This window comes from Canis lupus, chromosome 25 (genome assembly GCF_011100685.1).
Source record: "Canis lupus familiaris isolate Mischka breed German Shepherd chromosome 25, alternate assembly UU_Cfam_GSD_1.0, whole genome shotgun sequence".
Taxonomy (NCBI): Eukaryota; Metazoa; Chordata; class Mammalia; order Carnivora; family Canidae; genus Canis; species Canis lupus.
The window spans coordinates 2,183,062-2,199,199 of record NC_049246.1 but is presented as its reverse complement, the minus strand read 5'-3'; the positions used below and the strand labels follow the sequence as shown (position 1 = coordinate 2,199,199).

The window sequence follows — 16,138 nt, the reverse complement described above, 5'->3', positions numbered from 1 at the left end:
CTTTTTCTACTTCTCAACATAAGTCTATCATCTTCTTACACGCAGACACTCTTGAAATTTCCCTGAGAAGGTGCCAAAAACATAGTTTAAAGACAAGCAGCTGCTGGCCACGTGGTAGAGCTCTCTGACACATCCTCACAAAGGAATTCTGAACAATTTTAACTATGATGATCTTGACATTGCTTGGAAGAGTGTGACCTATTTTTAATGAGACCTATATTTAATTCATCCATCATCAATATCACCTAAAATATATATATAATGTTCATTATCAGAAACATTTTATATATGCATTAATATTATGTATATAATACTATATCCATTGTCATCTTTATATAATATATGTATAATACTGTATCTATTATCAACTTTTCTAACATGGTCTATGGTTGTAGTGTGTGCACAATATTAAGGGTTACTTGGAAATAATTCAGAAATTATTCAGAAATTTCAGAAATTCTGAAAAGCTCATGATTAAGCAACATATGATAGATATGGATATCTTAAAGTCTCTGGTCTTATCTACTTTTTAGCATTTCACTGCATCTGCCTACTCCATGAAATAGAGCAGAATTTCACAGATAAGAAAATCAAAGCAATTTATTGAAGTGATTTGCTTAAGGCCAAAGTATTGTCAAGAGACTGGGTAGAAACTGGAATCCAGTGCTCACTTCTGTTTCGTTATTCTTTCTGCTAAACCATGCTTTCTGAAAGCCATTTTCCTTAAGAAAATTTCTGTTCATCTTGATCCACGCGTTCATTTGTTTTTGCAGTGCCTAAGATGCAGTTCAAAGAACGAGTATATACTGGCAATGAAAACGATGGGCAGATAGTTGCAATGATCCACAGGAGTGGAGACATTCACTATAGGTCTTCAGTGAGATGCTACACACGACAGGGGTCTGCACAGGTGATGACGGACTTTGAGGAACGTCCAAACATTGATAGCTCTGTCATCCTGTTCCTCCCTGGTAAGGTGGAGCTTGACATTTTTATTTGGAATTTGAGGAAGCCATGTTTTTGATTAGAAATACGTATCAGGAAAATGTATGTTCTTGACTTCAACATGCTTATGACATGGCTTTCTCTGTACTGTAAGATAATAAGGGGAAGTGGATTGTTACAGATTGAATCAGTGTCTTTTTGGTTTATCATTTTACAAATTAGTTTCCAGCGATGTGCCGTATTGTTTATTCAAAAGGTATTCGGTGATACAGCAAATGTGTACATTTTGCAATGCTGGAAAATAGTGTTCAAATGAGAGAAATGAAAGGAAATAGGCATGACGATTTTAATGTGAATTTAGAGCCTTAAAATGTTTGATCACTTTGATCCAGTAATTGTACTAGAAACTAATCCCTGTGTGAAATTAACTCTGATCATCCTGTACAAGGCTGCTAAGTTTTGGTCCCTGATCATAATGCTAGAAATTCATACATAAAATTGGTATTTACTCTTTATTACTTGTTTTCTAAGATGAGTGGCAAAACTTAAAAACAGACATTAAAGAAATTCCCCATACAAATAGGGGCTCTCAATGCATATGTTCAACCGTTTAGCCATTATTCAGTAAATACTTATTGAGGCTTATTACTTGCCAGATACTATCTTTTGCCCTATCAGTAGAGCAGGAAAAAGGCAACATTCTTGTCCTTGTGGTGTTTATATTCTGGTAGCTCATATATCCTTCTGGGCCTGGGATGTGATTGGAATGTGATGGTGGGATGGATATAACAGACATGCTGTCATCATTGCTCCAGGTGAGACTGAAAAGCCTTGTGTACTTGAGCTGATGGATGACAAACTCTATGAAGAGGTAGAGGAACTCCGCCTGGTTCTTGGAACCCCAAGTAGCGACTCCCCCTTTGGGGCTGCAGTTGGGGAACAAAATGAAACTCTGATAAGGATCCAAGATGATGCTGATAGTAAGGAGTTATTTCTTGTCCTCACTTGTAAATTAGGAATTGAATTCCATCTATGTTAACATTTTAAGTGGCTCAGAAAATAACCCTCTTTTTCAGACTAGGGTTTTCAAGCAATTGAGAAATAGGAAAAATAGACTAAGACCAACAGGAAACCAAATAAACGATTAAAATTGAAAGTTTATGTTGGAGAATATGCTTTACATCTACTGGCAAATCCCAAATGTTCATACCTTCTGTAGAGTAGAGGTAGCCCTGGGCCAGCAGTTTTTCCCTCCTCTCCCACTCCCAGGAGCCCGCTCCCATAAGACTCATGGCACATAGAGGCTGCCCAGAGTGCATGCTCCCTGAGGCTGGTTAAATCCCAAGGAAGGAACACTTGGGTTTCTCCTACCCACTCACCAATAATGATGAGTGAGGGGACAGAGAGAAGCCAGGAGTGTAGTACTAATTAATCTCTCTTCATATAGAACAAAACATTAGAAATGAGGAAAAAACATTTCCTTTACATTTTAATTTGTCCATATTTCCCACAATTTTAGAGACTGTTATTAAATTTGGAGAAACCAGATTTAGCGTGAGCGAACCCAAGGAACCAGGACAGTCGGTGGTTGTAAAAATTCCAGTGATTCGCCAAGGAGATACTTCAAAGGTTTCAATTGTGAGAGTCCACACCAAGGATGGCTCAGCCACTTCTGGAGAAGACTATCACCCTGTGTCAGAAGGTATGGGGGTTCCCAGGGTCTGCTCCCAGGTGGGTGGTGCTCCCACTATGTATTGGCACTGGCAGCCTTGAGAAAAAGAAGGGAAATATCCAAGTGAAATAAAAATAGTCATACTCCTTTACATTAATTTCAAGTTCCTTCAGAAAAACAAAGGCAATAGACTTTAGTTCCAGAATTTCCCTTTTTGGTTTACAGGGCTTATGTGTGAGCACTTAGGAAAATTTTGAATAGACTAGATAACTTTATATTCTGAATGTATTCTTACTTTTAATAGGTTTTACCTTCATTATGGTAATTAAATACTAAAATCTATTCTAGAATATTCTGGTACACTGAAAATATTCAGGATAGCTGAGATATTTTTTTAGTTTATAGAACACCAATGATCTAAAACTTTAAGCTACAAAATTTTGTGTTAATGGAGGGCAATAAAAGGTTGGTGGAATGCCAACCAAAGAGATCATGAATTTTCCAGGCCTTAGGATTTCGTTTTGGGTGTTTTCATCTATCCTCCTCTTCTTTCAAAGTTTTGAACCATTTCAGTATTTATTTTTTATGAATAATAAATACAAATCAGTTCTCTATGAATTATTTGTTGACAGAATAGATGTAAATTGATGTGCAAAGTTAAGTTTATAAATTATGTAGAGTTCTACTTATCCACTTTGTTTCTAGTTTCCCACCTTTAACTACCTGTTGGTAGTTCTTGATCCTAGAACTTCAGGCATTCATCTTGATCTGCTAACTTGTGAAAAAAAAGTTTAGAAAGTGACGAATAGGTTTTACTAAGTCAGGAATAAAGTTGATGAGACAATAGAAAAAAGAACATCTTCTACAAAGGAGCTTGTTTTCTTTGCATATATGGTAACAGTTGGACAACAGTAGAGCTTCAGAGCTATCCTCAGATTATTCTCACTGCAGAGAAGGATAACATTCGAAATAAATCACCTACAACCCAAAAGGAGAGGAAAAAAAACCGATTAGCCACTAAATTAGAAAAACCTAGTCTTCCTATAATGAGCAGGAACAGATTTTACATTAAGGAAACATCCTCTAAAGATGGACAATATGACCTTTAACAGAAGATTTTTTCTTAGAAACAAAATAATTCTTTTTGCTGAAGCATAAATAAAAGTTATACTTCTGTAGCAAATTGTCCAATGATGTCAGAACAAGGTTAAATGACAGTAAATCAGCTTGTGTCTCTTAATCCATAAATGTAAGCATGCTGTTTATAGTGCTTATGATAAAAAAATTTAATCTCTTCTGACCCATATTCTAATTCCTCCCTTATGGTCAAAACTGAGGTCAGTTCCTTACAAATAAATAGAAATAATGAAGATAAAAAAGAAACTTGAAATATTTTTTGTGCTAAAAATATCTAAAATGGCAGATAAAGGACTAAAGTAATTGAAGAAACTTAACTATCAACTAGCATGTGTACTGTAAGAAAGCAATAATTTAAACATATCAGGGGTTCCTGGGTGGCTCTGTCCATTGAGCATCAGACTCAATGAGTGAAATATGAGGGGGAACTGACATGATGGGAATATTACTGAATCAGAAAGCCCATTCCCTGCTGAGAAAAGCCTGTACTGTCATGACCAGCAGACTTTAGCCAGGCAGGAATGTGCAAAAGAACTTTAAAAAATCTGTATTTTCCTCTGAAACCCTCAGATATTTTTCATTTTAAAAATTAATCTTCTTTGTTTTTATTTGTTTTTAATTTTTTTTTAAGAGAGAGTGTGCTCAAATGGAAAGGAGACAGAGAGAGAGAGAGAGAGAGGCAGAGAGAGAATGTTAAGCAGACTCTACGCCCCGTGCAGAGCACGGGGCTCGATCTCAAAACCCTGAGATCATGACCTGAGCCAAAATCAAAAGTTGGATACTTCACTGACCAAGCCACCCAGGCGCCCCTAGAAACTAATTTTCTAATGAAATGTAATACAAGTCAGACCGAACACATTGGTGAGCCAGTAATAATCACCTATCTTCATCCTCTGACACAAGAACCCTAAATTCTTTCTCAGAGTGTGAGAAATCTAAGACTAATACTAAGACTAAGACCAACAGCATGCTAAGGCTAATGTAGAAAATGGCTATATCTAGAAACAGAACTTACTTTAAAGAGGAATCTGGATGACTAACTCAAAAAAAAAATCTTTTTCATAATTGACAATAAAAAAAATAGAGGTAGCAGAAGAAAAACACATTGAAGACACATTGTCTTCTGCCACATTTTAAAGAATTTATAATTTAGAATTATAATGATTGAACTTCAGTTGCATCAGAAACAGCATCTGCTATATTCTCTAATTGGAACAATTATGCATTATATTTTTTTATTTTTCTTCTGAGCCAGTTTCTCAAAAGGTATAGTAAAACCAACAAAATAGTTTATCCAAGTCTTATAGTATTGGGTAGCTGCTGACTCTTGAGTTCAATAAAATCATTGAATTTTTAATATTTTAAGACTTCTTAAATGAATAATTTATTTGATATTTTTTCAAAGATTTTATTTATTTATCCATGAGAGGCACAGAGAGAGACAGAGACATAGGCAGAGGGAGAAGCAAGCTCGGAGCCCGATGTGGGGATGTGGGACTCGATCCCAGGACTTGAGGATCACAGCCTGAGCTGAAGGCACATGCTCAACCACTGAGCCACCCAGGTGTCCCTGAAATGAATCATTTAAAAAAAGGATTCTTATAATTGAGTTTATTTTCATGACAATATAGCAGATATTTTAGTGAGGAGGGACAGGATTAAGGGAAGCATACCTATTGACATTTACCAAAAAAAGTTTCTGCATTTCCAAGATGAACATCAACAACAGAAAAAGTCTTTTGAAAACATAATTTGATCTAATATTAAAAAGCTCAGCAGTCTTATATCCACCTTCTATTATCCATATATACACTTATACGTGCCATTCACATTCACACTTAATATCTGCCACTGTAGTCACTTGACTTGTGTCCTGTCATTTCAGAAATTCTGGAAACAAGAGGCCAGTTTATCTGGTTATGCCTCAGTATTAGCATGATTAATCTTCTGTTCCACAACTCAGTGTTTTTTCAGGCTGTGAGTCAACAAATCAATTTAGTAGTTTCTGATTAGAATCTTCTTTGGATGAGATGCAATAGAATGGAAAATATTTGGGTGCAAAACATACAGCAGAAAAAAAGTGATATTTTTCAAACTCATGATTCCATTTTATTCACACACACACACACACACACACGCATGCACAAATATACTGAGCCACAGCATACAGTGTTTTCCTCATTGTGAGTCACTGTCAAGAAAACTTGAGACAAACTTCACATATTCACATGTAAAAGTCTCAAATCTGTGACTTTGCATTTGTAGAAATTGAAGTTTAAGGAGGGAGAAACCCAGCATATTGTTAACATTGAAGTAATCTTCGATGGGATCAGAGAGATGAGAGAGGCCTTCACTGTCCACCTAAAACCCGATGAGAACATGGTGGCAGAGACGCAGGTACGTAACAGAACATGGATATGAATTCAGAGCCAGCATTTTAATCGAGGAAAATGGGTCTGAGCATCACATTGTGTACAATTGACTAATGGGATTTTGTGCAAGCCTTTGATAAAGGAGATGTGCATAATCCCTTTATCACCTCATAAATAGTGTTCCTATTACTTTTTCTCTGAAAAATCACGTGTCTAGAAACTCAGAGACTAGAGGCAGTGAGCCCTATGTCAGCCCACTTAGCCTTCCCATTTCAGTCGGCAACTGCTGAGTTTGAGACTCACTTCCAGAGAGAGAGCATCATCTCAGCACAAAGATGAGACTATGAATTCAGGGTTGCTGCTCATTAAAACATACATTATCATCCACAACACAGTTTGCTAACCCTCACAATTCCCACTGCTAGTCCTAGTTTTATCAACTTGCTGCCCAGAGCCTCAGTGACCAAAATGTTATGATCCTAATACTGATGTTCTGTGCTTATTAAATTCATAGTTTCATCAACCAGATTTTCTTCAAGGTAAACATTTTTCCACAGAATTTTGAACTTTAAACCTCAAATAGTTTTTAAAACTAAATAATTGTAGACACAGACCGATGTTGATAAACCCATACTTAAATTTCTTTCTTTTATTATTTGTTTTACTTTTAGTAGGAGATCAAATTGGGGAGATTGTTTCCTCCTAAGTATTTCTTATCATTTTGTAATCCTTACTACTTGATGGTATTTCTGCTACAGTGCCTTACTTTTTTTTAAGTCATATTTAAAAATCAAGAAGTATGGGCAGAAAATTTTTTTCCACATATATTTTTTGTAAGTCTTGATCCCATTAAAAGTTATTCTTTTAGTGTTACTTTTATGGAGCACTCTATTAAGCTCTTTGGGATGAAAGGAACAGAGATTCATTCAAGTCTCTTCAGGTGATAGCTTCTTTTACAAATGCTGGTAGATAGAGATTTGCAACCTATGATATGTAAGATATTGGAAGGTTTTTCAGGAGCTAAGACAAATATATCAGCAAGGTGTCCTGGCAGCTTACCAGTACATGTTTCCAGATTCCTTTCTTGCCTGTGACTGTATCTCACTCTGCCCAGATTTCAGGCTACACTTCTGGTCTCTGCTCATTTATTTTTAAAAATTTTATCTAAATTCAATGTAGTTAACATATAATGTATTGTTGATCTCAGGAATAGAAGCTAGTGATTCATCAGTTGCATATAACAGCCAGTGCTCTTCACATCCAGTGCCCTCCTTAATGGTCTTAGCTCATTTAAAGCCTCGATATTTGCCAGCATCCATGTCAGCATGACTATGCTATCACATGACCCCTAGGATCTGCTTTTCCTCAGCCTGCTTTCTTCCCCCTGCCAACTAACTGGTTTTTTCATGGATCTTTCATGTCATAACCCAAGACAGATTTAGCTACAATCATCCCAATTTGCAGAAAAAATTAGAACCCAAATACTTCATGGGCTACTGGTCAACCCATGCTGCTCTGGGCTCATGTGCCCTCCCCCAGTGCCATAAGACATGGCCAAAGTGTCAGGGTCACCTAGAACAAACTACAAAGGGCCTGTTACCCTGCTGGAGCTCTGCGAGTGATAGTTTTCATCATAATGAAGCCAGGGACTTGTCAAGCATCCTAGGTATCATACTGTACAAATGATACTCCTTGAGCCAAGTATTTTGATAATCACGCATAATTATCTTTTCCTTGTAGGTCACCAAAGCCATTGTGTATATAGAAGAAATGAACAGCATGGCGGAAGTCACTTTCCCATCTGTCCCTCAAATTGTGTCATTACTGATGTATGATGACACTTCCAGAGCTAAAGATAGTGCAGGACCTGTGTCTGGCTATCCTGTTGTCTGTATTACAGTGAGTAGGAAATTGAAAAATTTGAGAAAAATTGTTAAATAGCTATTTAAAATAATTATAGATGTTAACCAATATAGTATTGGCTTTGCCATGAAGAAAAAAAAGTGGGACTACTTTGAGGTATAAGCTTTGAACGATAGGAAAATATAACAGTAATCACATAAAGCTCCCATTTTTCTTCCTTATCCAACAAACAAATAACAAAGGTTATCCAATCCAACAAATAAACAAAGGTTTATTAACTGATGCATACACAGTGTGTTATCTTGTGTTATCTCAGGGTCTGCTATTGATAGAAAAATAAATAAGGGTTGAACTCTGTACTCAAGGAACTTAAAAATAAGGAAGAGAAAAATATTCAGGAGTCAGTCACTCTACCAGAGGGCAAGAGTGATCATTACCATGAGAATGTCACAAACCAGCTAGAGCTGCAGCTCCATGTGTGAGGAGAGGCTTGGGGTGGTTATGTGGTGTTTTAACAGTTTATGATAAAGAGACAAGGGGAGGCTGTTCCAGGAAGAAGGGATTACAACACAAACTACATCTAGAGGATTATCATTAAAAAATGGCATATTAGGGGCACCTGTATGGTTCAGTGATTTGGCCCCTGCCTTTGGCCCAGGGCATGATCCTGGGGTCCTGGGATCGAGTCCCGCATCAGGCTCCCTGTAGGGAGCCTGCTTCTCCCTCTGCCTGTGTCTCTGCTTCTCTGTGTCTCTCATGAATAAATAAATAAAATATTTTTTTATTACTTTTTTAAAGATTTTATTTATTTATTCATGAGAGACACACAGAAAGAGAGGCAGAGACACAGGCAGAGGGAGAAGCAGGCTCCCTGCTGGGAGCCTGATGCAGGACTCGATCCCAGGACCCAAGGATCACGTCCTGGGTCAAAGGCAGGCGCCAAGCCACTGAACCATCCAGGTGTCCCAATAAAATATTTTTTTAACGATTGTTAAAATGGCATATTATTATTACTTTTTTTTACTTGCCTTTTCCTGACTAAATTATAAGCTCCTTGTGAGCAAAACTGGGATGTATAACAACAGAACTGGTAAAATGACCCTACGTATAATAGTCACACAATAAATGTTTATTGAATTACCAAGGCACAAATAATGATTTGGTGCCAAGTTATAGAGGTCTTTAAATGTTATGTTAGGGGATCCCTGGGTGGCTCAGTGGTTTGGCGCCTGCCTTTGGCCCAGGGCGTGATCCTGGAGCCCCGGGATTGAGTCCCGCGTCGGGCTCCCGGCATGGAGCCTGCTTCTTTCTCTACCTGTGTTTCTGCCTCTCTCTCTCTCTGTCTATCATGAATACATAAATACATCTTTAAAAAAAATAAACAAATGTTAAGGGCTGTGGATTTCATTGGTTGGGTGGTGGGGGGATCTTGTACAGAAGAATGGCATGAGAAGAGGGTATTTTGGAGTGTCACCTTGCAACAGTGTGTCACTTGACTAGAAAGATCCCGAATTAGATAAGAAGTGGTAATGGGAATGGGAAGGAAGGCACCAACTTGAACATTGCAAAAGAGAGTCAGCCAAGGACACTGACCCACTGGAAGTGGGGGACCAGGGGGGATGGGGTGAGAGTGAGGAGGGAGGGAGGGAGGGAGAACAAGAATGATTTGGGACTTGGAGATTCATGAGATGATGCAGAGCATAACAAGTTTATGTGCATCAAGTTAGAGTGGAAATGTCCAGTACTCTGTTTGAAATCAGAGTCCATGAACACTGTTAGGGCTAGAATAGAAATGTGAAGGTTGCATGAATAGCGTGTAGAGATGGAAAAAGGCATCAAGGAAAACACTAGGCTAGAGAGCTTGAGAAGTGTAACTTCCACATTGTTCTGTACTATGGCCCTAACAGGTTATTTGTTTCCCATAGGCTTGCAACCCTAAATACTCAGACTATGACAAAACAGGTTCTATTTGTGCAAGTGAAAATATCAATGACACCTTGACCCGGTACCGATGGCTAATTAGTGCACCCGCTGGCCCTGATGGTGTGACCAGCCCCATGAGAGAAGTGGACTTTGACACCTTTTTTACATCGTCCAAGATGATCACCTTGGATTCCATATACTTCCAGCCCGGCTCCAGAGTGCAGTGTGCGGCCCGTGCTGTGAATGCCAATGGCAATGAGGGCCTGGAGCTGATGAGCCCTATTGTAACCATCGGCAGAGAAGAAGGTAATGCGCTACCATTCTCATATTAAGACCACTGAAATACCATGGAATATTATGAATATCTGATTTCTGGTGATTAGTTCTCCCAAATGCCTGCATGCATTCCTTAATATTTGCCATCAAGTACTTAAAAAATGATGTCCATGTTTACAGAAATACTCATTAGAAAATACATGTGTATTCATTACACATTTTTTTTGATCACCTGTTATATGCCAGACTTTATGCTTTCTGCTGGCGATAAGAAAAAGGAAGCAAGACTCTTGTTCTCGAGGAGAACAGGCGGAAGACACAGATAAACCTTATTAGTCCGGAAAAGGCACACAGTAGAAGTGACTAGTTCTACCCTGAGTGGGTCAGGAGACTGGAATCTTGAAAATAGCAGAGAGAAAAAAACATGAGCAATGACTCATAGAAGCAGGAAAGAACACCAAATATTCTGGAAACTACAAGCAGAGAAATGGGGGAGCATGTGAGAGGAAGCAGGATGGTATGCAAAGGTCAGATCTGGACAACGTGGCTCCGACATGATGAGCTGCTTATTGCACAAGTAGGAATTTGCTGGGGACCGGGACAGAGGGATGAATGACAGTGCTAGCAGAGATATGTACAGGTGCCGACACCTTGTGATTACAAGGGAGGTTGTGTCCGGGGCTGGAGCCCAGACACATCGGGGGTGGAGAATAGAATGTAGCTAGAGCAGCCGTGAAAAGACAAGAAATCCACTTTATATATTAATCCTTCACTCTGCAGAAGAACTTTAAAGTTAGACTTTTAAAATAAGTCTGTTTATAAGATTCTGTTTTTAAAACTTTATTTACATACACTGATTCATAAAGAACCATTGTTGCATAAAGAAAGGTTATACGTCCCGCCTTTATATACTCAGGACGAATATTTATTGATAACATATATAGTAAACACATATATAGTAAACATGCTCTTTTGTTAGAATTAAAACACATGGTTGTTAAATATCTCTTAAAGCCAAACTATTGAGTTGGTACCAAAAGGAAAAACAATTAAGCAATGCCTTAAAAGGAATCCCCGTATTAATAAAACAGGCAGCCCAGGTTCTGGAGCCTGCCTCTGATTTTACTGCTATTCTAATAAATACTTGTCTATTTCCTTTGTTATGTATAAATTGAAAAGAGATTATATATTGTGTTCTTGATTATAATCCAGCATCTTGATCCCTTCCATAACATTAAAATGAAAACATCACAATTCTTTAGAAGGACACATTGGAGGAAGATTTTCGTGTCAAAAGAGACTCACTGAGAGATAGTTAGATGGTTAATAGAACATAATCTTACACTATCATGTGTTTCAGTATGTGTATGTGCATATCAGTATCAGTATGTTTTGTATCAGTGTGTATATTATAAATTATAACTTATAATTCACATGCCGTAAGAAGTTATATAGAGGGAAAACTCTGCTGTATACATTTTGTTCTCTGATTCTAAGGAGACTTTAGTTTTTGCTTTAAAAATAAGTACACCTTTAGTTTATTTGATTATAAATAATGCTACTTTATGACTAGTCATAGGTATATTATTCTAGGGTAAACATCCAATTCACTCAATTAAACTATAGTTACTTTCTCCTGTTGGTTTTCTTTTTTTTTTTAAATAAATTTATTTTTTATTGGTGTTCAATTTACCAACATACAGAATAACACCCAGTGCTCATCCCGTCAAGTGCCCCCCTCAGTGCCCGCCACCCATTCACCCCCACTCTCCACCCTCCTCCCCTTCCACCACCCCTAGTTCATTTCCCAGAGTCAGGAGTCTTTATGTTCTGTCTCCCTTTCTGATATTTCCCACACATTTCTTCTCCCTTCCCTTATATTCCCTTTCACTATTATTTATATTCCCCAAATGAATGGGACCATATAATGTTTGTCCTTCTCCGACTGACTTACTTCACTCAGCATAATACCCTCCAGGTCCATCCACGTTGAAGCAAATGGTGGGTATTTGTCGTTTCTAATGGCTGAGGAATATTCCATTGTAATCACAGACCACATCTTCTTTATCCATTCATCTTTCGATGGACACCGAAGGCTCCTTCCACAGTTTGGCTATTGTTCCTGTTGGCTTAAATCCTTTTTCACTGTGTTCACATTTTATACTAAAATGATTTTGTAAATATAACCTAGAATGTCCAGTGTGTATTAAAGTACATTGGACAGTTACTATTTTTTCCTCAAACCTTATAAAATAAGAAGTAGCTACTAAACTGTCTGCTATACTTACTTCTCACACCAGGACCTTTGACTTTTTTATAGCTGCTTTTAGCCATGCCTCAGTCCACAGAGAACTTTTGATTTTATTATTTAAAAAATTATAGTGTCTAGCTTAAAAATATTCTTTAGGTGTTGTCTATGACGTTCTTTTAGCATAAATATGTTCATTTTTCCCTGAGGTCTTTGTCAGCCCAGGGTGCCAGGGACAGTGGGAGCAGAGCCATTCTCAGCTAAGCTGCGCTACACAGGCCCCGAGGACCCAGAGTACACGAACTTTATCAAGCTCACCGTCACGATGCCACACATAGATGGTAGGTGGCTTGCGTAAGCACATCCATGGGAGTGGTTTGGGCTCCTCATCACCTGGTTGATTCCACTGAATACTTGAAATCACCAAGCAGATGATAAATGTTCATTTTGCAATATGATCTTCAAGCCTTTCTGTTTCTTTCAAGTCATTCTACTTTCTTTCTATCTTGTTTTTTAAAAGTCTGACGATTTAAGCATTCTGTAAAATTAAATAAATTTAATACATTGTCCAAGCACGATGGAACAGACTTTGATCAATGAGCCAGGTGACCAGGGGACCCAGGTGTCCCCTTATAATGGTTCCTAAAGAAAGACTGGTCCCAGGGCACCTGGGTGGCTCAGTGGTTTAGCATCTGCCTCCACCTCAGGCCATAACCCCATGACTGTGGGGTCCTGGGATCAAGTCCCACATTGGGCTCCCTGCAGGGAGCCTGCTTCTCCCTCTATCTATGTCTCTGCCTCTCTCTCTGTGTCTCTCATGAATAAATAAATAAAATCTTAAAAAAAAAAAAAAAAAAGACTGGTCCCTCATGCTACTCCTTTGCATTGTCTGATGTGGTCAATAACCACAGCTCTGCCAGAACATGATAGAAGCTGACCAGTTCTTTTGTTAGGCCAGAGTTCTGCTCTGAGAGCAAGAGATGGGAAAGGTTCCAGGAAAACACCTTTCTCATGGTTCTTTTTGCTGCATTGCTCATGCCAGGGCTCAAAAAACTATGGCCCCTGTGCCAAATCTGGCTTGCTGCCTGCTTTCATATGGTCTTTCAAGCTAAAAAATGGATTTCTTACATTTTTAAATGTTTGAGGGAAAAACAGTATTTCATGGAACATGAAAATTATACGAAATTATAATCCATTGTCCATAACAAAGTCTTATTGTACAGTTATATTAATTCTTTTACAAATCATCTGTGGCAACTTTCGGCTGACCATGGCAACCTCGAGCAGTTGACACATAGACCTTACGGCCCACAAATCCTAAAATATTTTAGCTTATACTGTATAGTGATAGCTTTCAAACATTTTGGTCTCAGGACATCCTCAAAAATAGGATCTCAAAGGCCTATTGTTTTTATGAGTTATATCTATAAATATTGACTGGATTTAAAATGAAAATAAGGAATTATTAAATACTTATTTTTTGTTCATTTAAAAATAACAAATCTATTACATATTAATGTGAAAACCATGCTTTTCAGAAAAATAGCTATAACTTAGAAATTTAAAAATTGCTGTTTTTTTTTTACATTTTTGAAAATACTCTTAATGGCTGGCTTCATAAAACACAGCTGAATTCTTTTATCTACCTCTGCATTCAATCTATGGCAATATATGAGGACTTGTAGCCTCTAAAAAACTCCACTGTGTGCTACTGAGGGAATAATGCTGGAAAAGTCAAATAATGTCTTTAGAATCATGAAAATAGCTTTAATGTTACAGATCTCCTGAAAAATGCCATGAGATCCCTGGGACACCATGTTGGTAGTAATCACTGTACAGTATTTTATAACACTTGTCTTCTCGAGGATAAAGAAATAAGTGTTCTAAGTCCTTTGCTGGTGACAGTGGCAACATGGTTACAATTCCTTGCAGGTATGCTCCCTGTGATCTCCACTAAAGAGCTTTCCAACTTTGAGCTCACCCTCAGTCCTGATGGCTCAAGAGTTGGAAACCACCAGTGCTCCAATCTTCTAGATTACACTGAAGTGAAGACTCACCATGGCTTCTTAACTGATGCTACGAAAAATCCAGAAGTAATTGGAGAGACTCATCCTTACCAGTACAGCTCATCTATCAGAGGTTCCAGTACCTTACGCTTCTATCGAAACTTGAACCTGGAAGCCTGTTTATGGGAGTTTGTTAGCTACTATGACATGTCAGAACTTCTCACCAACTGTGGAGGAACCATCGGGACAGACGGACAGGTAGGAATTTTGAACATCTGAGCTTCGTCACTGGAAAAACCAGTTGGTTTTGTTCAGATATACAGATGAGGACTAAATCCCAACTCCAGTCTTTCATCTTGGTGGCATAGATCATTAAGTAGGAGCGGGAACTCACATGGGTGGTGTGAAAATTCATGTCTATTTCTGAACCAAGCTGTCTAAATTTTTGACACATTTTTTTAGCAAATGGGCTTATAACATTATCTTTATATCAAAAGGTCACTGTATAATTGTTGCCATAAACTCCCAAGTCTACTCTGATATAAAAATCCAAATACTGATTTTGTTTCAAAGTATACATTATCATTTCATACACACACACACACACACACACACACACACACACACAGATGTCTATGATGTGTCCTAAACCATCTAAAGTGAGGATTTACAATCCTTAGGGCCAATCCAATTCTTCTCCCTCCTTTTCTTCTTCTTCTGCCATCTTACTCTCCTTTTATCCTCTTTATTCTTCCCTAGTTTCCTTCCCTTTCCCTCCCAGTCTGCTTCATTTCTCCATCACTACCATAGTCAAAGTATTTTTATTGAAAGCTTATTGTTATTTCTCCACTACAGTTACTGACTCCTCTTCGTACTACACAAACATTTCCACATAACATACACAACACACACACACATGCACACACAATCCCCACCCCCACCATCATCAACAGAGTTGTTGTCAACATGATAAGGAAGCAAGGTCTCCATTAGTAGTTATGATAGAGAATCTGAAATATGCTGGGTGTGGCTCAAAAGTATGATGAATGTTCAGACCCAAAGCCATGACTCTGTCCTAAACATGACTCTGGACTAAACAAAAGAGCTTATGGGCAGCCCCAGTGGCTGAGCGGTTTAGCGCTGCCTTCAGCCTAGAGCATGATCCTGGAGACCTGGGATCAAGTCCCATGTCAGGCTCCCTGCATGGAGCCTGTTTCTCCCTCTGCCTGTGTCTCTGCCTCCCTCTCTCTCTCTCTCTCTGTGTCTCTCATGAATGAATAAATAAATAAAATTTATTTAAAAAACAAACAAAGAGCTTATGTGAGTCGACTTACACATTAAATTTTTGAATGGTACCCAGGATGTATTAAGTCTTTCTTTAAAAAAAAAAAAAAAAGATTTTATTTATTTATTCACAAGAGACACAGCAAGAAAGAGAGAAAGGCAGAGACACAGGTGGAGGGAGAAGCAGGCTCCATGCAGGGAGCCCGACATGGGACTCGATCCTGGGTCTCCAGGATCATACCCTGGACTGCAGGCGGTGCTAAACCGCTGCGCCACTGGAGCTGCCCTCTACTAAGTCTTTCAAGATTTAACCCCAGTAAAGCCAATTTTGTCCATGCTATATCCTTGTGTTGTTAAAGCATAAAACAAGTAGTAGTGTGAGAAATGGAGATAATAACGGAGTATCAGTTTA

At 38.3% G+C, this 16,138-nt stretch overlaps 1 protein-coding gene across 1 annotated transcript in view; it reads left to right on the top strand.

The window, feature by feature from the left end:
* The window catches only part of FREM2 (FRAS1 related extracellular matrix 2), a 166,105-nt gene that overhangs the window by 126,220 nt on the left and 23,747 nt on the right, over nt 1–16,138 (top strand). The window contains 8 exon segments of the mRNA XM_038573169.1: nt 774–971; nt 1,761–1,925; nt 2,465–2,655; nt 6,029–6,151; nt 7,867–8,025; nt 9,915–10,218; nt 12,646–12,777; nt 14,369–14,700. Coding sequence (XP_038429097.1) covers nt 774–971; nt 1,761–1,925; nt 2,465–2,655; nt 6,029–6,151; nt 7,867–8,025; nt 9,915–10,218; nt 12,646–12,777; nt 14,369–14,700 — 1,604 coding nt within the window.